The sequence below is a fragment of the Haliaeetus albicilla genome, chromosome 24, assembly GCF_947461875.1.
Source record: "Haliaeetus albicilla chromosome 24, bHalAlb1.1, whole genome shotgun sequence".
In the NCBI taxonomy this organism is placed as follows: domain Eukaryota; kingdom Metazoa; phylum Chordata; class Aves; order Accipitriformes; family Accipitridae; genus Haliaeetus; species Haliaeetus albicilla.
This window is the reverse complement of record NC_091506.1, coordinates 4766400-4791365: the sequence shown is the minus strand read 5'-3', so window position 1 is coordinate 4791365 and position 24966 is coordinate 4766400. Positions and strand designations below refer to the sequence as shown.

The following is a 24966-nucleotide window of genomic DNA, read 5'->3' as shown; positions in this document are numbered from 1 at the left end:
ACATCTCTGGTTTGCCGAAGGGGCATGTATTGGCAAAGGATGGGAACCGAGGTGTTGGTCTGTCACCGTGTCGTACTGCTACCACGGCAAAAGCGGGGATGGGGTGTCGGGCAGTAGCGATGAATAACAGCTGTGTGAGAGCCTGTGGGGAGCTGCGCACACAGGCTTTGTAAGATGCTCTGGTAAAAGCTCTCAGGCTGCTTGGCAATTGCTTGTCCCCCCTTGGTGTATTTATGATCTCCCTGCGTACGTACTGTTCTGGGATCAGTTATCACCCAAGCCTGAGATTCTCCTCTGCCACTTCACTGAGTGTAAAGGGAAAAGGAGGAGGATGGAAATGAACGTTTATACTTTCAGTTGACTAATGCTCCCTTTAGCTCCTTCCAGGTTTAAATGAACTTCAAAAAACGCTTGGAATGAGCCTCCCCAAGGGAAGAAGCGCATCTCCTGGTGCTGATCCCTGCAGGAGTCTGAGTAACTGGGGTTGAAGTTGAGTGTCCAGCCAGGGTTGACCCGCCACACTGAGTCAGCATCTTGCTGTGGGACAGGACCCTGCGCTCAGGCTGTGAGGATGGCTCTGTGGCTCTGCAGGGGTTGTGCCGCAGCTGGTGGAGAGCGTTGGGTTTCAGGTAAAGCCTGTAGTAAGACAGGAGACGCAATCTCCACTGTTGCATGGAGATTTCTTGCATCGGATGTCCTGTAGGCAACTAGAACAACAATTTCAGTTGTTATCTTTTAAGCACTTGGGGTATGTACTATAATGCAATTGTTAAAAAAGCTGTTGGATGAAATATTTCCTCTTAGGCATCAAAGGCTGCAGCATCAAAGGCTGCTTTCTAGTCTGATTCATTTCACTGTAATGAGGTCAGGTTTGGACTAACATTATGGTAATTTCCAATGTTTCCTTGCAAGCAATAAAAAGACCCTAAATCTCCCTTTTCAACATCGCATTAAGTATTTTGATAAGGCAATGAAAAAGAGTGTGTGTGAAGATAACTGAGAAAGGAAAAGGAAAATCTGCAGTTTGTAAAGCTTTTGCCCGGATTTCCAGGATAACTGATGGATTCTGTGAACTGATGCTAGTTAATAAATCATAATACTAAAGGAGAGAGGTGATTTTTAACTGACCAAAATAACAACAAATGTTTAGTGAGGAAAAAACTCAGAGGGGTGAGAATAATCTTGGCCAATTATTTTATTTCAACATCTTAAAGAATGTAAATTTTATACTGTTGATGCTTTGGTATAATTTCTACACATCACACTTGAATTCCCAATATGTTTCTGCTGTTACGCACGTGCATACAATGCTCAGCATTTATGTAATTGATGCCTAAAGGAACCGTTACCTGTGAAGTTATTCCAAATGAGCCTATTTTTATGAGGAACACCTTGATGATAATTCTTCCTCATTAGAGCATATCAAATCTTACTCTAGTATTTCCATGTAGACTAAAGATGGTTTAACTGCCTTTTCATGCCTGGTTTAAGGATCGTGATTCCACACTAATCATAGCTGTGCCTGTGCATCTGAACTTCTGAACTTTAGGAGAGGCAGTAGTTTGCTATGGTTCCCACACCTGTAATTGGGATGAACAGAACATGAACTCAGAGTAAAGCAGATTTGGGACAGAGATAGCAAGCATCTTAGGTTGAAGGCAGTGTGTTGTGAAAATCGTATATTTTTCCTACTGTATCACTTGTGATGATAATGGCTGGTAGTATGCCAGGTGAAATCCTGGCTCTAACAAAGTCAATAGAAAATCTTTCATAGACTACTGTCGGACTAGTACTTTATCCCAAAGGAAAATATTGTTTGAAGATAAATTTACAGAGGCTTATTGACATGAGTGCCAGATTTCAAGGGGCAGTGACAATTTACATAGGCTGAAGATGCATTTTTTGGTATGTAAAAGAGTTTAATGTGGAAATATAGTAAACATATATTCAATGCTAATTCAGTGCTAGTCCACAAAGGGAGTGGGAAAAAAAACCCCCAAACAAATCTGTTGTTTGCTTCTTGATAATAGACAAAATAGGCACTGAGAAGCTGTTAATATCTCCCCTTCCAAGATTTCACTTCTATCATTACGGTTATAATTTTTGCTCTGTGTAGTTACAACAGAAGAGTCCAGAACAAAAACTTAGAAGGGTTTGGGATCAAGTTTTCGGTGGGGGCAAGGGAAAGGAGAGAGGGGATGGCAAATCTAGGAGCTCTTCATAATAAGTCTACGTTACTTAATCCATCAGAATATTCCAATTTATATCTGAATTCTTAATTAGAAATAGAAAACAAGAAAAGGAGTGTGATACCTTGTTGACATTTAGTTTTTGTCTTTTTCACCATGTCTTTTAATTTATATATTTATTTGCTTTAATTTATATATGTTTTAATTTATGTATTGTCTGTTTTTAATGCAAACCCACACTGAAGTTTGTAGGTGGGTTTTATAGACCACTAAGAAGCCACAAAACAAAGCAAAATAGGAGAGTAGTAGTCCTATTTCTTTCTCACTTACAGGTCATCTTAAATGCCTGGTGAGTTGAAGATATGCATTGCTTAATTCTACTCTTGATATTCCTTGTACTTCTCTCTTGCCTCTTCCCTCCATCTCTCCTTCCCTCAAGAAAACCTCAATCCAAATTCCCCCCGAAGTCAGGATACAGATTATTCTGTTAGGTTTGATTCCGTTAGGCTGTCCAGGCGTTTTGGCAGCACACGAGCTACCCTCGAGGAAAGAATACTCTACGTGGTGAAACCAAAAGGGAGTCAAAAGAATTTAAGATAGTTTGAAATATAAAACAATAATTTATTTGACTTCATTTTACTTGTTAACGTTTGTAGCTAATGAAGATTTCATGAAACTGCTTTTATGATTCAATACATTCAAATCTATAAAGCAAACAGTTACTACCATGGGCTTTTCAAATTCCACAAACTGTATTATATAAACAAATTAGCTGTACATGCACATTTTTTCAATAGGTTGCAACATTTGCAAACATGCTTTAAAATCCTTTAAAGCTGCAGTATAGTGTACTTTGCTTCAGGCTTTTCAGATGAAACCTATATACTTTCTTCAGAAACATTAAAAAGAAAAATGTTTAAATGTTGAGCATAACTCTAAAAACTGCTGTTTGATAAATGTTAAATATTACAAGAGAATGACTCTAATTCTGAGTTTAAACCTTGAGCTAAATATTGATAAACAGCACTCTGTGTAGAAGTGAACAACAGCAAAATAATATCACAAAATATGGTTTCACAAAAAATATGTATGTGCAGTTGCTCTTGTGGGTTTTCTGCATTTTTTTTAAGGTAAAGAAAAGCATGGGTACCTTTTAATATGAATATAGTTTAAGCAAATTACCTGTGTAAGTATGGTTAATACATTTCTGATATTTAAACGCTTCATGTAAAAGGTAACAAGTAAAAAAGTACAATCAGTATTGCAAAAAGCACTGCTAATATTGCCTTTGAAGGAGACGGGCAAGTTTCCTCTCCACTTTATAATGGAGATCCTGGCACCCACAGTTGTAGAGTTCAGTATTTGAACTATAAACTCGATGACTGTATCTTATATACAAAAATCTTGCCACATTGAACGAGGCATTGATTTCTACCCCAATGGTAGTGGTTTATGTACATAACTTAGCAATGGCGATTATACAGTAGTCACTGACAGGAAGGAATTGTACACCCGTGTGCCATCTGGTGACTTTGTTCCATGGGTTAGCAGTTCTTGGATTGTCATCCAATTGTCAAATATTTTTTTATTTCTCTTCTTCATCATTTTTTTGTGGCTCAGTTCAATGATATTCATCTCTTTCTTTTCTTCTGCACCTTGCTGTTCCTTTAAGCAATCTAACCTGCTCTGCATCATAAACTCACGCCTCCTCCTCTGCTCCTTCGCTTTCACTAAATGCTGCTTCCGTTCTTCCTTGCTCCAGTAACGGCCCATCTTCATTTCACTTATGGCATCATCGTCGGTAGTCATACCACTGCGCTCCTCCTTAATCTTTATGGCACGTTCTCTCAGCAGCCTGTCCCTGACTGGCCTCTTTGTAATGTAGCGGGTCCCATCGCTTCTGACCTTGACTTTCCACTCCATCCTTGGTTCGCTCTGGCTTGAATTAAAGTCTTTGCACATACTCACCAGACTCATCTGGCTCTGTGCATACTCCACGGCTGATTTCTGTTGGATCAGCTGCATGTAGCTCTGATAGTGTTGTGCGTGAGCAGGAATATGAGCATGCTTATATGGAGAGTGATGGTACGGGGAGACATAGGAGCCAGAAGGTTTTTGACCATGAGTAGGGCTTTTGCTTCCATCACTGGCTTTTCTCTCCTTGCTTTCCAGCTGCTTGCCAAGGTCTGGATCTTTAGCAGAGGCATGGCATTTACCAGTGCTGGATTCATGACTTTCTGAGCTAGCAAATAAATTCTTTTGGGAGACATTATATGCCACTGCCCCCTCATTACCTTGACAGTTAATGCCTTCTGCAGTTCTGCGCAGTGAATTGTCAGGGGAAATCTCCAGTGTGAGTGGTGTGCTTCGGCAGCTTTCCCCTGTGTTATATGCACTCGAGCTATCCTTGTCAGACTTCTCGGGGAGCTCCGTAATGTCTGAGAGCTCGTGCCTGCGAACATCAATGCTCGTGTTATAGTTGCGGAACCCACTGTTATGTAGCATCCAGGGCTCCCGGTACTGATCTTTCAGCTGCTGCATTTTATGAGCTCTCACAATATTCAGGCACTCTAGCTCAATATTGCGCAGCTCCTCATTCAACATCTCCAGCTCTCTGTCAACACTTTCTTGGTCGCTTTTGCTCATATCCAGCGTGCTGTTATGATAATACAGACTGTAAGGGTTGGCAGACTTCACCTGGCACTTCAGTTCCAGCAGTTCCCGGAATCGCTCGCATTCATCTACAGGGATGCCAAGGAAGTCGACGTCTGTGCAGTCAGCCGAGATAAACGACTCGTTGCTGAACTGCATATCGCCGCTTCCTAGGGTGTCATGACTGTAAGTCAGCTTCTTCTGGCTCCCTAAAGTGTTGGAGGAGGTGGTGTGATCATCCGCGTTGTTTTCCTGCTCAGAGCTCTCATCGTTGCGAGTGCTGTCGTCTGTGCGCCCCACGCCACTGTCCTTTTCGTGCTGGTTAGATAAAATAGTGGCTGTATCTGTGGTACCTCCATCCTCCTCATGCTTCTTCTAACAGCAAAAATGAAAAGACAGAAATAGAAAATTATTGCAAGGACATGAAATGTTTCAGGGTGTTTATTTTTTAATAGTTTTCTTAATCTCTCGATCTGTCACTTGTTACCTTTTCTGCATCTTTGTCTTTTACTTGTATGGAAAGAATATTACTAAGAACTCATAGAAATGGTGACCAAAAACACAGCCTGCTGTGGATGTCCTTTTCAGAAGAACCTGAGGTCTGCTTTTCAGTTATATAGTAACAGTGGTAGAAGTCACATTTTCAAAATGCTTCTTCTCCCACTTAGGTGCACAGAAGTATCCAGTTCTACTGTGGTGCCAAAGAGAGAATATGCCTCCAAAAAATGTGGATGCCACAGAGGATGTAGAATTTTAGAAAACTCTAGACAAAAATCTATTCATGAACTCGTATGATTGCATTAACCATGGCAGAATAATGGGGAAATATAGGACCAAATCTGTGGTGCTGCATAAACTTTGCTACATAAAAACTTTTTCTTTGCCTTTCTCCCCATATATAGACCTTATTTCAGACTTTGCTTGAGTTCCCCAGTTGGATTTTAAGGTTTTGGGAGGGAGGCTGTTTTCACTATGTGCATGCATATCAAATAGGAAATTTTGTAAGCTAGCTCTCTGCCTGCTATATCTACCACACACCTAGCTTGTACTTCTCTCAGTGACCACAGCCAGAACGGTGGATTTCTTAGAACTGTGGTCATGTTGTCGTAAGAGGCAAAGTAAACATTTTGGTTCCCAAGATAAAGTTTGTGGATAGTCATATCTTGACTTTACAGAAAGTCCTTTTGCTTTGATCGTCATTCGAGACACTAAGTGTATTCAGTCAAGCTCAATATTGGAATATTGAGTGCAATGTGAAGTTTTGACACCATTGCACAACAGAACGGCAGTACCTGCTGAAGCATGCTGGCAGTAAATTGCATTGCCTGGTGGTGCTGTTCCTCTAACATGTCCATGTGCAAGTCATCCAGAAAATCATTTCTGTCATCATCCATCCATCCTTCATCCAGCTATGTGAAAAGGGAGGGAAAAACCAAACCAAATGTTGTCAAAAGAATGAAGACTGACATAAATTATGTTCCTTCTTTGTGCAAAATGATTGGGAAATCTTAGGAGACTCCTTCCTGTGACAGTGCTGCTGTGTTCTGGGAAGAAGCACATATCTCCTTGTGCGAAGTGCGGGTATTGACTGTCCTACTTCCCCCCACAGCTGCCTCCATCTCCAGCAGCATGGTTTTATCTTCAACAGCCCTTTATATATGAAACAAACCCAGGCTTTTCATCCATGGAAATAATTCTAAGAGTTGGGGCTGTTTTGGTTTGTGTGCGACTTGATTAGGATGTATAAAAATACTCCAGAGCCCAAAGCCTGAACACACCGCTTGCAAGGCAGCATCAAGGGCCAGAGGGAAAAATGCTTGCTAAGGATCTGTAAGACTTTTTTACTCCCAGCTTCAGTTGTCCCCAAGGGAAGGATCAGAAACATCTAGGCTAACAGGATAGTCACGAGCCTGACCCTGTGTCTCCAGGTGCATTGGCAAGGGCTGCTCTCGCAGCAGGAGGAGCAAAAACAGATCAAACAATAGTGCTCATGGCCGTTTGTTCAACATGTTTGTTGTGCTAATCCCTGCTCTACAAAGGGATCTGATTCAACCTTTTGTTACAGCTGAGGATGCTTCTTGACAGTATTTAACTACGTTACGAGATGGTGTATAAAGGACTAAATAATAGGTGTTTTAATGAATGAATAATCAATCGGTATAGGAATTAGAGTTCAGTATGTTCTTCAAAGCTATGGCTTGAAACCATCCATAATACCTTGCACTGATGTTTGTAATTGCATTGCAGAAGATATAAATCACCAAACGTCTTATAAATTGAACTTTAATATAAAAAAAAAATATAAGTACCATGACTGCTGAATTCCATTATTTTAGACCATACACCTGTCCAGTCAAACTGTTTTATACCGTTTTAGGTAGGTTAAAATTCTTCATAACTGTGTTCTACAAAACAGCAACTCTTTTAATTAAGACTCAAGAGGTGTTTATTGTTGCTACAGTACCTGAATTTCTGGTCTTGCGACAAGTAAGGAGATATTCTTGCTCTCTTCACTGGTGAGAAGTGCCACAGCTTCTTCCCGGTTCTGTACCTCTATGCCATTGATCTTCAAAGAAAAGAGCAACAGAAAGAAATCCTTTCATAGGGATACTTAAATGCTGCTGAGAGGAGCTCTACAGAACTGCATGGCTGGCGCACCACAGGCCAGGCAAAGTCCCTGTTTTCATCTCCAGCCATGTTGTTCAGATAAGTGTTGGGCAAGTGTGTTGGTTTGGACACGTGAAGCTGTTCCATGCCTCTGCGTGTGATGTGCAGAACCTTGCTACGAGGACAGAAACTGGCGAAGGAGAGTTGGGCAGGAGCAGAATCATAACATCAGGTCTGGTGGGTGGAAAGGAACAGGAACACCCTTGTGTGGGACAGGTGAGGGTGTGGATGCTGCTCCCAGAGACTGAATGGGGTGTGGACCTCTACTCGTGTTAGTGTCTGTGCAGAAGGTAGATCACTTCTCACAAAGCCCCTATGGTGTAGAATTGTTGCACTTGAAAGACAACTCGTTCTGGCACACAGCAGTGGGTGTTCAGCCTGCTGAACAAGTACTAACATCCCTGTGAGTAAATAGGGCAGCCTGGAGAGATTCTGCAAAGGGGAATAATTACTTGGGCCAAGATAGAGGGTTTCTGTGGTAGAAGGAAGACTTAAAAATGGAAGTGTATCAGAATATGTGCTGGAAACAGATGAAATCTGCTGACAAAATGCTTAGCCTGCAGGGTAGGGCCAACATAGGGCTTTACCTGCACAGGACTATCAAAATCTGATTGAGATATGGCAGAGGAAAGGGAAATATCCTCAGAAAGTTAAGAGGAAGCATATGAATACCAGTCTGAAGGGAATGCTTTGTAAAAATTATACTGAAATAAAGACATTGCAGCAGATTATAGTGTGTTAGCAGACTTTCAACCATTTACACATGTACCTGAATAATGCGATCCCCTTCTCGGAGTCGACCATCTTTTGCAGCAATACTGTTGGGATCAATCTACAAAACAAGAGAACTGTGAGCGCTTTGGAGGTTTGAGAGCTCAGTGTTTACTTCCCCTAGCAAGCCCAATATTGGTAATATGACTGATACTGTAAGTCAGTGCATCTGTCATTGCTGCTATATCTGTGGTTGTTACGTCTTGCTTAACAATTACAGGACTTTTCCTTGCTTATGTCAGACAAAGTGAAATGCAAATTAAAATGATCAAGTCAAACCCAAAACATTTCTTCCTGAGATGTGTCTTCAGAGAATGTAGGTTTATCATGTTTGTATGATACTGAGTTACTTCATAATTTAACATTTTGCTTTACAACACAGTGCTCTGATTAGAACCAGTTTTTGCATACAGAACAGGAAGGATTATGTCTTAAGTGATGCATTTAAATGGAAGATTTTAGATTTAGTTACAAGTTTCTTTCCTCAAACTGCTGCTACTAATTTGAAATGGATCTGTATGATAAAAAGATTATGTATAAAATGCTACTTATTTCATGAAAGGTGGCAAAGAGAAGCAAATGGGCCCCAAATCTTTGTAAATAAAAATGTCTGTGGGTGGATTTTTTTTTTTCCATTTATATTGTTTCTGGAATAATTGAGAACAAAAATTTAAGAGGGGATATATTAAAAATACTTTGAAACTGTCATCTGAAATTGAATGCTGAGACTGTGTTGGAGGAAAAATGAACACTAAATGTTAATATAACAAAGTTTGACTTCAGCGGATGCAGGATTTCACTCAGTTTGGAGAAGAGGAAAAGTAATTAGATTTCTTCTAATTACTGCATTCTGGCTGTTTTTCTAACATGGTACAAACAGAAGATGCATGTCTTAAATGCCCAACACTGCTGTTTAAAAGACAAATTGTATCTTACGGAAATCGGCTCAATCTTACCTCACTCACATAAATACCCATGTCATCTTCATCATCCGTTCTGTAACACACAGTAAGGCCAAGCTTGTCCTGGCTGTTCACTCTATGTAAATCTACTTCCTGAGTTTAAAAAAAACCAAACAACAAAACAACCAAAAACCCCCAAAGAACAGAAAAAAAAGAAAAAGGAAAAGAAAATACATTGTCAGTGAGACACACGACTGATGGAAGCAATTTTTCAAATACAATGAAAATATTTTGCTTAAGTGATATAGTGGATCTCTTTTCACTTGTAGATGAGGTTAACTTACTGAGCAAAACGTGATTATATGCAGACAATCAATACCTGGGGCATTTTTGACCCTTCAATCAATATGAAGTCATTTTGAAAACAGACCTTTTATTGATCTTAAAGAAGAAAAATTGCCTATATTTCATGTAGTGGTAAGACTTCAAATGCTAAAATACTTATAAAGTATGATTTTGATATTTGCCACAGCTGATATATATTTCCTTATAAACAGGGAAATTTTCTGGCTTTTCAGAGAAAAATATAATACTCTATTACATTAACTTGTGTAATTTTCATGAAATGATGTAATAAATTTCTCAAAAGTGTGACTGAAGATCAATATATTGTCAGCAAAGCATTTGGTATCGGCAATAGAAATATAATAAGCGCTTCAATATCTTGCAAGGGTTTGGTTTCAGCAGGTCATGGTTTATCATTCTAGTGCTCTTTGGTGGTCTTGTTAGTATTGGAGACATTTAAGCCATCTTAAAAATATATGTTTTTCCTCTGTTGTTTTTCCACGTAGACTTCGCCTGGGCTACTTTTTTCCTACATTTGCTGCTGCTCTGTGACACTGGTTGGTATAAAGGGTTGTAAAACCCACGGAGATGCCCACAAGCTGTGGGATGCCCCGTGCTGGTGCACAGTCAGCGTGACCATCCACGTAGCATCTTTCAGCTCTGCCTTCTTGCTTCCAAGGGGCATCCCGGGACCCTAAGGACCCTGGGGAGCCTAACGCGCTTAACCAGCTTATCGCGACTGCTCTGTCAGTCCTGTGGATGCTGCTATAGTATAGGGAGGAAGGATGTTTCTTCACAGGTAGAGGTGTAATAGCAGCTGCAGTTGTGGTTTTTTACTTCCCTTAGAAGAGTGCTTGGCAGCGAGCGAGGTTTTGAAAGGTCCTGCTCCTCTGCACCTAACGCCAGGCAGGATGGAGGAGGCAGCTGTGGGATTCGAGCCCTGTTGCTGCAAAGGGAAAGAGTGGGACCAGGCAGAGGGGGCAAAGGGACACAGGCTGAGAAAGAAGGCATGGCCTGTGTGGGATCTAAGGGCTGTCCCAGCCCAAGGGCAGACCCTGAACCATGCGCTTCTGCTTGGACCTGTCCGTTCCAGGGGAAAAGTCCTGATAACACGACTCATTATTTCTGAACGTCTCTCTGTTTTGACCTGCACTGTGCCATTTGTAAGGGGCAAGACAATAAAACAAGATGATATGAATAATTTATTGGCATGTCTAGATGACAGCTGCCAAGATCAGCAATCTCGTGTTATTTACTTGTCAACATGTGTAATTTCTTTTTTTTTTTTATAAGAAACGTAGTTGTAAATGTCAGTGACATTTCAGATGGTATTTAAATGGCTTCAATCAATAGTATCCATGGTGAACTGCTGCTCTCTTTCTCCCTCTTTTGTTACTTACAGGTTTGAACACAATGCTTTAATAGTGGGGTTTGGTTTTTTTTTTCAGATTTCTAAAGCTTTGGGGGCTTTCTAGAGAGGAGATGGAAATTCTTCAGAAGAAAAGATGAGACAAAGTGGATTCGATTCTGATCTCAGTTGATCCTTGGGAATGCCACCACAGTCAATGTGTTTATTCTGCAATTAATCATGCAAACTGGGGATGAGGAGGAAATTTGTGAATTGGGCCTAATGCAGGCCTAGAATGATTCCCATATTTTCTGCATACTTTAACAAAAAGATTTCATGTCTTCAGGAAAGTTTTTATATAGTTTAATAATTTGAAAATATGGCAATGAAAAAGTGGCAAGAAACCAGTGCTGTAGCTCTTTCTACTGTTTGTCATACTGGCTATGAAAATGATATATACCATGTTAAAAAGAACCCTGTAAAAACAAACAAAAAACCATGGTGACTTTGGCCATTATTTAAGTAGACCCTATGTAACCATAAGCACTTGCCAGCACCTTTTGGAGTGGAAGGAGAGGAGGGAGCAAACTATTAGTTTGATTCTTACCTGCCACGTGTTTTGAATAACAATAGGTATTTTTCCAACAATGTACAACTGTAAAGGGTATTATTATAGTTAAAAAATAAGTATGGGTTTATTTTTAAAATGCACCATCCAAGATATCACCTGTGATATACTGGAAGGTAATAAATCATCTAGTAAAGTAAATAATATATATTTCAAAAGGAAAACAGATATATATTGTTTAAAAACACTCTCAAATAAAGCAGCTAAAAGCTAAAGCAAACAAAAAATTTTTAGAGCAGGTGTTTAGAATCTGAATTTTTATGAGTAATTAGTTGACAGACTTACTCTTGGGTACAATCCCTCTAGTCCTTGCTAGGAACAGAGTAAAGTGGGTTTGATGCTACCCAAATATGATAATTTTGTGAACTTAAAGATAGGAACAGCTGCTTTCTGTGGGTCTTTGCGTCAGTGAAGTTTTAATATAATCATAAAGGTTTGAAATATTTGAGAGATAAAAGTGTGCAATTCCAGTTGGAGTTGAAGAATCAACACCAGAATCTTCAAAGCAAAGCTTATTTTCCATTCAGAGTCAAGTCTGTGTAATGAACAGATACATAAAAGGGGAAAACAGAAAATTGGCACCTGCAAATACAGGCATTATGGTAGCTTTTTTAATTGTACCAGGAAATAATTAAACAGTAGGAATTAATATGGGCCTAGAGAACTTTGAAGGTGTAAGATCACGTGTTTGCAATGCCACAGGACTTGCCATTTCTTACTCCTCTGTCTCCAGCATTGCACTCCTGGACAGCCCAGGGGCCTGATCCTGTGAGCCTGCAGTGTTCTGCGCTCCTGCTGCAAGAGAGCAGCTGCTGCATGCACAGCAGCAGCTGGACTGCTTCCAGAGACCCTGCTAAACACGTGCTCTTTCAGATTAGTACTGTACAGTCTTGAGATGAAAGTATATTTAGTGCTCAACTGGGGCTCAGATACTATTGTAAGGAGCTCTGCATAAAATAATATGAAATGTATTGGCCACCTACATTGCAGAAGGGAGACACTGAAGTATTCAACACCTGGTCTAGATCTGCAGAATTAGTTAGCAGACAATGGTGGTATCCACAAAGTGGGATAACACTGGGGCTGCGTTAGCATGATAAATGTAAAAATTTCATATATGATATAACTTTTACACAGATAATTAAAATCTGCTGCTTTAGATCAGGTAAAAGTGTCATTTTGAGAGATGTTCAAGAGAAGCATTTGTATGCTATTTCAAAATAGAGTCTGCACAAGAGAACTGTCTGAAAGATCATTGGCTCCGTATCAAATGTAGAGCCAAAGAGGGCTCAAAGAGCTAGTTGCTGAAATCCATATGGCATTTCTAGCAAGACAAGAAGAAATGAACATGCACTATGACATTATACCTGCGACCGCTCATAATAATGAATTAGGAGTAAGTGATAATAGTAAATTAACCTCTATAAGCTCAGAAGATCCTTCATTTGCAAGAGATTATTGAATTATAGTACTGCTGATTTAAAGTTATGGCCTGCCTGCAAATTTATAAAAATCAAAGTCCTTTCTCTAACAAGACAGAAATGAGCAGTAGAAATCTGAAATGAAAGGACAATGATGGGTAATAAAAGTTCAAATGTTCACAAAGCATTATCCAAAGCTTGCATGATAACTACTCTGTCCTTTTGTCTCTCTTTAAAAAGTGGTGGGATATTTTTTTGTGCTGGCTTCTGACATACCTGACCAGCAGGGCACACTTTTTTGCCATTCCATTAACAGGTTTCACCCATAAAAGAATGTCAGGGAAATAAATATAAAGAACTATTTCCTTTTATACTGTGTGAGGCCTTCTCACTACCTTTTGGCAACTGACCCTGGTACAGCAGGAGGAAAACTGTTGTTCTTGCTGTCTTGAAGCTAAAGAAAGTGATCTTCACATTTGTCTTGTCACATAAATGTGGTTTTCAATATCAGTAAAAAGCAAAAACGCCATTCCTCCACTTTTCAGAGAAGAAAATTTTAGAAAACAGGTTTTCTTTCCAAAATTCTTTGCCCCAGAGAAGAAACAAAAATCTGTTCTTGTGCCAGCCCAGCTCTATGATGGTAATTCTCTGATGGACCATAAAGACTGGTCTTGCTTAAGTCATCAGTGGTGCTGGGGAAGGCTGAAGGAAAGTGCTTTCCACCCTGATGAAAAGAGATTTAGGATGCCTAAGTAAGGTAACTTTAAGGATGCCCAGGCTCTTTGCCAAGCAGATGGCCAATGGTCTATGATTAAGAGCTTTCCCATGCAGTAAGAGGTGTTAAGGCCAGGTTGAAGTCCTCTAGAGAGCTAAGGGAGGACAACCTTTCAGTATTAGCTCGACAGCAAGTTGAAATATTTTACCACTTTTGGCTTTGTTCCAAACACAGAACATAGAAATATTTGTCTTACAAAGTACAGTTGTGAAGCTGAAGGAAGGTACTGCTTTTTAAACCTTTACATATTTGATCACTGCCTGAGCAGGACTGCTAGGGCTGAAGTCCTTTGTGTTCAGAGACATAGTAATGCCTTGAGAAGCTCCTGATCAGCGTGACTCCCCACAGAGCGGGAGTTTTCATTGAGAAGAGATATATTCACATAAAAGATGCTTTCAAACGTCTTACAACCAGGATGGAATAAAAATTGCAGAGCGCCTGTGATGGAGCCTATGGATTCCCATGTTCAAATAGTTACCTCTCACCTCCTTCCCTCCCTTGCAAATAGATTATTGGAGAAGTAAAAGAAAATTTTCAACCAAAGTAGCAAATTACAGTAAAGGGGAGAGCTTGAAACCCTCTTTACTCAGCTTTTATTTATGGTTTCCTAAAAGCAGTGAAGTATTAATTTCAAATTTTGAAGCACGGATTTTGGTGCTTAGCGTTAATTTTTCGCTGAACAGATGTTGTGGTTTCGTGCCGGGAACACTGTGGGAGCTGTGCACTGGGAGGGCAAAAAGCTATTTGAATGAATCTGTTGTCCTTCTACAGTCTTTTGATGTGAAGACTTCACTTCTGTCTAAGATAGAGTGAGAGTATCAGAAGGGAGATTTCTTAGCAGTCAGCGAACATTTCATGTAGTTTTTAATCTCCAAGCTTTACTTAGTCTCAGCTAGCCTTTCAGCTGAGTTCAGTTCTCTGCTCAGAAAGAAAACAAGACCTGCATACAAGTTGCATACAGGAAAGGGTAAAGACACAAAATCAAATAGGAGAGAACAAGCCCCCTTTTTGATGTAGAATGTTCTCCTTTGTAATGGGAGAAAATTAACACACTGAGAAAGCCCTCACTTGCGCTGTGTGTCTGACAGCTGGACAGACTTGTTTGAATAAACATATTAAGGCATAATGCTGCTGGGGAATCCTGGAGTGACATTATTCTTCCTTTATGAGCCTGAAATGACTTCTAGCTGGGCCTCTGTGAAGAATGAATGTAATTTTAATTTATAATAAAATAGTAGTTCAGGATTTAGTCCCTCTTTCCTTGTGGCATGTGAACTTCAAAAGAAAAGAAATGGTATTTATTTATTTTTGTAGTAGGGAATATATGGCAGTTACCTCTGAGTCATCAATTTTAAGATAAATGTTGAGAGAGAAAACTGAGAACACAATTTTGGTGTCTCGGTAATACTGCCAGCATGAATTCCTTCCTATGGATATTTACATTAGAAGCTTGCTGTGAACTTGGGTATTTCACTGTTTTGGTCTTGTTTACTTGTTACAAATCACTAACCAGTCAGTTATAGACCATAAAAGTTTAGATGAGGAGCTTCTGATTTAAATGCAAAGCACATTTTATGGACATAGAAACATAGAAGGCTGACTTGATGGCTTTCTTACTTTAGACATTCCTGCTGCAGTCAATGAAACAGTGCCTTTGTGGTCTTTTAAAACATATCTATCAAAAGGCAAACAAAAAAGCAACTAGCCAGTTGAGTCCCTGTTAGCACTTTGACCTTACCATTGATCATAGTCTCTACAATTTGAACAAGCATCTTTAGTGGTTTTTAAGAAATACTATTAGGCTACAGAGACTTTTCTAATGTTCATCTCCCTGTGCTACTGAGCTGATCACCTTTTGCCATCAAGTACTATATCAATGTCAAAATTATTAATGTTGTGGTTTAAGGCATATTAACGTCTGGCTACTGAAGTGCATGTGTTTAAACTGTTTTCAGCTCAACTGGTTGACCTTCTAATGGAAGCAATATAATTTATCCACAATATTAGATTTCCTAAAAGATAGATTTTGAAAAGACACTGGCAGCAAATACTAATTTGTTCTACATTTTCCCTTAAGACTGAAATCTATATTGCATTTGTTTTTATTTAAGAAAAAAAAAAAAAAAGGCACTTTTTTGAAAAGTAAGGCCTTGAAGTCTGCTAAACAGCATTTGTTTTACTGGCACTTTGATTTTATCCTGACTTTGATTTGCGTTGTATACAGAGATGAATTACTACCAGATCTGCAGAATCTGAGAACAGCTTGCAAACTTTTTATGGGGTTTTAGTCCTTGATCCTGCAAACACTTTCATAGAAGGGAACAACTTCGTGCTCATAGAACGACTAAACTCTGCTCCCATTGAAGCTGTTGATAAATCTACCACTGATCTAAACAGAGCTACAGACAGGTCAGCATCGCTTGCTTTGACATATAAGCGTTAGCAGGACCAGGATCTAAGAAATAGAAGTGCAAGCAAGCTAAGAGTAAACTATTCACTTACTGATAATCTTGAATGGATTAGCTGGGTCAGACATTGCTGGCAGTATTTAGAAGTATTTTTTACTTTACTGCTATTTATTACAAACAATTAAAAACACTTCAGTGGGTCAGTATCGGTGCTTAAGTGTCCTGCAGAACTAAGGCCCAGAATTTCTATGCTGTACGCTGAATGGTTGGGAGCAGATTATTAAAATTAAGAATGAGAAAACTGAAGATGAACTTCTGATGGGATATACAAGTATTAAAACCACAAGTGATTTTTAAAGATTTGGCAGGAAAATGGACTTGCATACCTTCATGACTGGTTCAACTTTTATTATCTATAATTTCATATGTATACATGTGTAACTTTTCAGTAATGAAAGGGGAGGAACGGCTTAGTATAGTGGCAAATCTATTCTGGTCTTGTAAACTTAAAATACTTCTAAAGTATATGATCGAGAACATCTGTTTCTCAGCTGGGAAGTATTTAATGGAAACTCACACATTTTTACTGTGACTATGTGGAACAGGTCCTGCCACTCAGCAAACTTGCAAAGTGTTTCAGATTTTCAGAAAGTCTAAATCAGGATGGTTATACAGAGTTTAATTAATGGAATCAATGACTTAATTATTTATGTTAATTTGTTAGCTGAAGCTCTGGCTTATCAGCCCATGGCACACAGTTAAATATATTTCTAAAGGTATCAGTAAGGTTTGCAACCTGCAAAGTAACTAATGAGCAATGTTATTACAAACACCTGCTTTGAAATGTCTTTTCACTTTATATACAATATAAAGACAGTGATATATACATGTTAAACTGCCAGTAAATGAAATAGTTACTAAAGACTAAGCACCTCTAATTCCAACTCATCTCGGTCCATTTCTTGATGAATTCCTCCCATGTAGTCATTTGGGTCATAGTATTCATGCACTGATGGATGGCTGGAAAAAAAAAAGGTACGTTTTAGGACAGCACTCAGTACCCTAGTTAGCATATTAATCCATTCCAAGCTTACAGCAAGTTATCGTGAACATGATGGACTAAAAACCACACCAAGAAGTTGCATGTGGTTAATCATATGCACTATACCATTTATGCCAATAAATGTATTAAACAAAAATTACAGGTATTATAAGAGGAGCCTAAAACATTTGGCACCTGATGATGAATGAGAGAAGAGTCTTAGCATTTATTAATGATTTTTCTCCAAATGCAAAGCTGACTTGGAGAAAAAAATATACAGAGAGAATAGCGGCAAAGTAGGGGAAGGGATACCAGGTAACAGCTAAGTGGGCAGATATTTGCCAGGGTTCACGATGAGAGGGAATACTAGATTATTTACTTGTGGGCTTAGGTTATTTGCACACATGAAAGTAAAATCATTCTTGCCTAGCTGCTTGGCATTTTTACTTTGCCACCACAAATACTTTGTATTATAAAAATAATTTGTCACCCAACTATTTGGATCAACAGCATTCTGTTGATTGATTTGAATGTAGTAGGCTGTGTGTAATGATTTACATACTATTTAAATATGCACCACTCTTCATATTGCCATTCGCTATTGGCATGCTGCTTTTTACAACTCGAGCTCTCTGACAGTTTCACTGTCTGTACTTTGGAAGTTGTAAGGAGTGTATTGCTTGTGATCGCTTTTTTCTATGCCGGAATTTTTTTCCTGCAATGAAAGTAAACTCCCTTTAATTCTCTGTTAACTAGATACATGTTTCTTTGTAAGTGTGAGGCTATTTATGTAACAGCATCTGCTAATTGGCTAAGATACCCAAGTTGTTATACATAGGTTAGATTAATTTGAATGGGATTTGGAGAAGGTACAGGAAGCATTAGGAAAAAAAATGACTGTTTGCTTGCACATGCTGGGTGACAGCATACTTGAATAGCTAACTGCCTGATACGTAGGGATAGGCGTGAGGCAGGTTATGTGGTTAAGACCAACATCTACAACTCAGAGTAAGGCCACCGAATATGCTAGCAGTTGGAATCTATGCCTAATGATTAAGGGGCGATACGAAGTTACTTGATAGGACTGAGCTGGTGTTATGCAGGCATGTTGCAACCTAAATGATTCATCATTAATTAATCTTTGCCATTTTCCTAATGTAATTGGTTTTGCAGTTGGAAAATTGCAGGTATTGAAAGCCCCTCTTGCAAACGTGTTTGGGGGTATGCAGTATAGCTGCTCTAAGAGTGTGTCCTCTCCACTGTGCTCTAAGCCCTGCTGCTTGTTCACTGCAAACAAGCTCAAAGCTATAGCCTTTTGTCAAACGTTTCCGCTAAAACATGCAGCTGTGCTTGAATTTTCAATAGGCTGGGAATAGGTGGCCATGCAGTAATATCCACTGGAACTATCTTTCAAGTGATCAGCACTGAGAGTCATGAAAGGAATAGACACTGCACACAGAAGCCCAGTTCCTGGCTGAATGCGTGAATGTTAACAGGCCGTGAAAGCGCTTAGGAGCAGTACAGGGTCAGTGCCTGTTTGTAGTTAAACCCTATTTCCTAGAAGCACTGACAGGGATGTCTAGAGAGGCACGCTGGGGTATGTTTGCGTGCTGATCAATGTTCACAGCTCAGGCTGTCTGTGGGTTCCCCTTCGAGAGCTGTACTGCACAGCCAGGACGTGTGCACACTAGCACTGTCTTTCACGGTGTACAGGATCATCTCAAAACCAGGTATTGCTGTGGATTGACCAGATCACGGTCTCTCATGCACAGCAACTGGGATGTTCAGAATCCTTTCTATTGCTTTTTCCCTTGTGGAGATGCATGGCAAGATGACAGGCAATTTGCATGGGCTCCTTGGGGAGCTGTTTTCCTCTTGAACAGCGTGTGAGGGTGTGGGGTGTGTGTGCCAGGAGATAATTGTCATTTTTATTTGTAAGTACAAAAGCATCAAACTACCATTAACAATAATTAAAATTTGATTCTAAAACATCCATGACAGCACTAGTAAGTAATTTTAGTTCTAGAAAATAATTTATTTGAGTAACATGGCTGCAGGGTTATAATAAAGTAATTAATACACTGGAACAGAATGTAGCAGCTCTTAGCATTACACAATTTATGGCAGTCATAAAAAATAAAGTTAAAACATAAGCAACCCAAAGAGGCAGTGAGAGGTATTACAAGAAGCAATAACTTTATCCATCAAATGCCAGCAAAAAATGAGCTTTTACGAGGCCATGTTGTGACTCAGTGGCGTTACTCATGTGAGTAATGGCTTACTAATGTGTAGAAAAAATGAAAACGTTTTGAGTTATGGCTCCATGGTGTATGAATCCTGACTACTTCTGGAAGTACATGTTCAGCAGCAAGTAAAGGTGAGTTTGTGAACTACTTCTAACATGTCACATTAAGGAAAGCAAGGATTTTCAAGGGCTTCACAAACTGTTACTTACTCTTCAGGTAGAAGGTATGGGTCTAGCACAGAGACAGGTGGAGTAGGTGAGCCCATCTTGCTTAGAGCCATGATGTGTTCAAAAGTGATATCTGTCTGTGTGCCCACATCTACCAGCTGAGAGTCGTGAGAAGGAGTGAAGACCTTGGTGCGTGGAGTTCTTCTCAGGACCTGCACCACAATGGGCTCCTTGGCTGTTTTGAATGCTTCTACTGCCTGCTCGTGTGTTGCTTTAGATAAATCCTTCCCATTGACCTGTGGGAAGAAAGCAAGCAAAGCAATGAGAGAAACAGTTAAAGTGGAGGATATCTTTGTTAGTTTTGGCTGTTAATTTATGTGTCGGCTTCCATCTAAAGGTTTACGCAGCAAGCACTAGGAACTCTTTATGCAATGTTACGCATCTCTCATTTTCTCCTTTCACTACAGTAACTTTACAAATCCTATGCTCTGCTTTTTATTTTGACAGTTAGATTTTACTGGGCTCACTCTTTGAGCTAAAGTACAAACCAGCATCTCATTTGTTTCTTGCAGGTTAGAATCCCACAGCCCTTGTTCAAACAGAACAAGTTATTGATTCTCCTGTAATTTTTCTAGGTTTTTTTTGTTTATTCTTTAATCTTTTAATGTTTTTGCTCAACAGAACTGCTGGGACAAGATCTGAAATTACAAAACCATGTATTTGTGTCTGATAAACAATTTTTCAGATGAAACATGGTGGTAGTACCCAGTCACTGTAATAAAAACCTGTATTTTAGGGATGGGTATGGACATCATACTGGGATAGTGAATAGAAATAACAAGGAAAAAACAATCATGGGCTTTTTTTCGAAGTAACTTTTTGCCTGTGTAGCTTGGCCATTTCCCATCCCCAGATCTCGCTACCTTTGTCTCCTGGTTGAGTGAATACTTATACATAACAGAACACCTTTACTAAACACGACTGAGAGACCCCACCGAGAACTACCAGTACCAGACATGCCAGGCCATGGAAGGTGGGGGTCTGAGGAGAAAATCTGAACACAGATCCCTCCTCTTTAAAGGAGTGAAGCTTCTGTTCACAGCAGCAAAACCAAAATGAGGCATTCACTTCCATACACAGTTTCAAATCTTTGGCAAGCAGAGGTGTCCTTCCTGATCCAGAGAGGTCTTGAGCACGAGCACTTCAACCCACTGTGGCTTTGCATTTCGCTCATGCCTAGCTTCCTTCCTCACATGGTTTCTAATGAATTCTTCCCTAAGTATCTAAGTCTACCCAGGGGCTGTGGAAGAGATGAGGTCATATTTGTCAGAATTTTTATAAAGCTGCAAAACCATAGTTCTCATTTTGAGTTTTGGTTCGTGAGAAATTTTAATGTTTCTGTGTGTCTCTGACTGTATGGTTTGTAAGGTTTGTAATTTTAAGGGAGCTGAACACAATGAGCAGTTTGGAATGAACTGAAAAAAAGGGAACTGTGGTGAAAAGACTGAATGTGTGCCCACTTCCTGCTGTTTCCAGCCTAACATGGAGATTTCTTTTGAAATTTGGCCTGTTTGTTGAGACATCTGCAAATCCAAAAGCTCTATGGGCTCATATTCAGAAAACTGTATTACAGAAATAGTGGGAACCACTGGGAACTCCACTAAGTTTTTATCCTCTTTTAACCTGCAAACTGTTGGCATTTTAATACAGTTGAAAAGAAACCGTTGAAGAGAAGCTGCCCAGAGCAATTTGTTTCTGAAAGCTCTAGAGTGAAATTACGATCCTAAAGCATCATGGTATCATATAATTGTTACCATGTTCTTTGGACTGGGGCAAGTGTTGGCTGACATGTAGAGCTAAACTGCAATTTGAGATCTGAAGATGCTACTAGCACTGACAGTGAGGGCCCCTGTCATGAGTCCTTCTTGTCAAGGAGCATACTTTGTTGATATATTTTCTTTATGAAGGATGTCTTATATTGTACTCTTTCTAGTCAGCTATTCACTTGATAAACTGCATTACTGTATATGTAAGCAGAGGTGTGAGTTGCACAGTGGAAACTGTTGCCTTCTGCATGGAAGTGCATGGTAGAGTAGCCTATTTTTTCCAAGGCATAAAAATAATGAATTGCCTTAATTGGACATAGATGCAATAGTGTCCAGCCTCAGGTATTAGTGGTGACTGCTACTTTGTCATTTAATCATTTTTGTACATGTCTGAAGTGTACACTAATGTGGTGACTGCCACATTAGCTTCTTGAATATGATTGAAAAGTCGAAAATATAAGTCTAGACTCTGCTATCTTTATTTGTATCAGATTGCACTTAGTTCACACTGTGCTATGCCATGTTTAGTCCCATTAAAGTAAGTGGGGCAACTGAAGGAGTAACATTACTCAGCGCAGTAACTGAATTTAGCCCATACTTAATGCATTGCCCACAGCAAAAAGCTGGGTGATAATAAAGAGGGTTAACTCAAGTGCAGAATAGATTGAAAAGGCTAAATTCCTGCTGAATTACCTTGTGCACATAACACTCTTTACGCTGTCATCTTTGGTTTATCTTAGAGAGGTGATGACACCAGTATTTTTTTGTTAAGCCAGCTGAGAATGGAAGGTGTTAGCATTACATTTACATTACACAAACACTTGTATTGAACACAATTGCTCACAGTAATGCATAGCATGTAAAGTTTGGCCTGGTCAAATTAAATATCATTAACTTGCCCAATTGAGCAGATTACTTTAAAACAATTTGTACAGCTGTAAAATTAAGTTCAGTGTAATGTTTTCTCTGGAAAAAGGAAGTGCTGATTATGGTTCGAGTTTTATTATCTGCTGCAAATTAAATGTTGCACATTTTACTGTGTGCATCCTAATTTCTTTTTTTTTTTTGATACAATTAAATCCAACAAGCAGTCAAAAGAAAAGAATCTAAATTGCAGCAGTTGTAGTGTTTTTCAGAAATGTGCTCAGAATAACTTTTGAGCAGGAAACTTTTTATGTGAGCTGCTTTCTACATCTTTATGCTAAAGACTGGTAAAATCGTGCAAAGGATAGCTTTCCAGTTTATTCCCCAATATTGTAATGAACTTGGATTGCAGACAGTTTAGTACAGGCCTGCATTTTAGTTTAGGTTCCTTAGGACACTTTATTTCTGCAAATCTGTGGACTGGCATCCTCTTTGTGCTTTCATATGTAGTTGTTTTATAAATAATCACAACTTCAAAGTCAGGTTGATGTCATGCAGAGAACAGGTGGTAGTTGGACTGTATCATAATTGTTACCACAGGGATTATTTCCAAGTAGTATCCTGACTACATTTTCTACAGGCTGATAATGCAGTGAAAAAGAGAAGCGCTGCATAGCCAGGCAGAAGGACGTGACACCAGATCTTAGAATTAGGGAGACGAGGCAGCTAAATTTTAATCTAAAATCTCTCCTGCTGCAAAGGGGACCTTGCGTAGAAAAGGTTTGTGACTTTCTGGCTTTTGGCTTTTTGGTTGAGACACGGCATTTCGTAGGCGTGCCTACTGCCGCCGCCGAGTTCCCTCTCTGGCAGCAGAACTGATACATGGGGGTTTTCACAAACGCCCATTCATCAGTGGCGTAACTGTAGATACTGGCCAGTGAATGAGACTATTGAGCAGCATGTGCTCATCCTGTCCTGCTTCACTGGCTACAAGGATAGCCCCAGTGGAAGGGCTGGAGAAAACCTGGGGCCAGGGGCGTTAAAAATGCTGTAAGTAATGGCATCAGGGCTGCTCTGCTAGAACCTTTCATCTTGTAGTGCTGGCTCCAAGTCAGAATTGAGCATGTCACTGGGTATTTGTATTCAACAATCTCCGCTTGGGCATTTCAGAATACTAGGACTCTGCAGAGCATGGTAAATAAATAACTCTAACAGGGGATTTATATTTGATGTATATACAGTTTTATATCACGGGTTTGATAAGATGGCAATGATTATAGTAAAATGAAAGCATAACTCACTGTATTGTTGTTGTTATGGTTTTTTTAGTATTTCCCATCCCAGCACATCAATAATATAATTTTCCATTGAAGGGACATGAGGATGGGAATGCTAAAATGTTTGGATAATGAAAACTAGTAATTCTCAAGTCTGCTTATGTGTAACAGAGCTAAACTGCTTTTTTGTCTAGAAAAAGTAGCAGGTATTGGTATTTTATTTTTAGTAGCACAAAACTGATGGAGAAGAAAAATATACTGGGACGATCTCAATGGCCTGATTTCTGGTGTCCATCTAGAATTGGTACTTGTGCCTGATTTTGAGTCCTTCCGAAACTTTGGCAAATAGATGATATTAAGACGTTTAGTTTCTATCTGGAAAATTTGTCACAACTGACAAACAATTATTCCTAGTGTTTAAAAGCCAATAAATATATCTGTACAGTTTCACTTTGTTAAAAGAAGTGGCTCTATAATCATAGACTTTATTCCTAATGCTGCTGAATTATGCTCAGCAAAATTCTTCCTTATAAATAGTTACATCTGAAATAACACAAGAAAAAAAAGAAATCCATGCATATGAATGCTTCAGAAGACTGCCAAAACCTACAAATATGCATAATTTCTTAAGAACCTCACATGCCATGTGACAAAGACAATGGGATCTTTCATGGCACAAAAGATGGATAAATTAACTTGTCTGAAACGTTGAAATGCTTAGCTTTTGGACCTTCTTTGCATTGGAAATATATTGAATATGAAGAAAGCTGTAGTTTAACTGAAGTGTATGTAGTTAAACTGAACTGCATGGACCTTGATGAAATTTGTTTTGGAGCCAGATAGCAGGCTTAGCTACTGCAACAGACGCAGAGATAAATACTCTGAATTAAGACCATACAGTAAATAAGGAAGGGATGCTTGATTTTTTTTTTAACAGAAATTATGTAATGATTATGAAATAGAATAGTATTGATAGTATTTTAATTTATAGTATAGTAATTTAAAGTATATAGTGTATGTTAAAGACTTTTGCACAAAAGTAGGCTGCAGAGAGCACACTACTTAAAATCTACATTGTAAAGGCAGCAAGAAATCGATAGATAAACATGGCATAATCCTGTCTGGGAGGTCAGTGTCTCCTAGGAGTTTTATTTTAATACTTGGAATGAAAATAAAATAATCACTTCAGCTTGATTTGATGCTCACTAAAGTCACTGGGAGTTTTGCCTTTGCAATGCCTTAGTTCAGGCTCTGACTGAAACAGAGGTGAGTCCAATAGCAAAGCAAGATGTTATGAAGCAGAGCATGCCATTGGCATTCAATTGGCATGGCCAAACTCTGATAATGGAAAGGAAAATGCTGTCACAGTCAATTAAGGTAAAATGTGATACATATTCATAACTGAGAAAAAGAGAGATGATGCAACAAGGTATAATAG

General features: G+C 39.2%; 1 protein-coding gene across 3 annotated transcripts in view; it reads right to left on the bottom strand.

Moving 5' to 3' along the window:
* Positions 1-2786: 2786 nt before the first annotated feature.
* PDZRN3 (PDZ domain containing ring finger 3) overlaps positions 2787-24966 on the bottom strand; it is a 147420-nt gene continuing 125240 nt past the window's right edge. For all 3 annotated transcript variants that reach the window (XM_069811830.1, XM_069811831.1, XM_069811832.1), the window contains 7 exons: positions 19604-19857; positions 17039-17126; positions 9236-9334; positions 8278-8340; positions 7306-7407; positions 6134-6250; positions 2787-5216 (listed from right to left, as the gene is read on the bottom strand). In XM_069811830.1, the coding sequence (XP_069667931.1) occupies positions 3666-5216; positions 6134-6250; positions 7306-7407; positions 8278-8340; positions 9236-9334; positions 17039-17126; positions 19604-19857 (2274 nt within the window). In that variant the 3' untranslated portion in view covers positions 2787-3665. The remainder of the gene's footprint in view (positions 5217-6133; positions 6251-7305; positions 7408-8277; positions 8341-9235; positions 9335-17038; positions 17127-19603; positions 19858-24966) is intronic.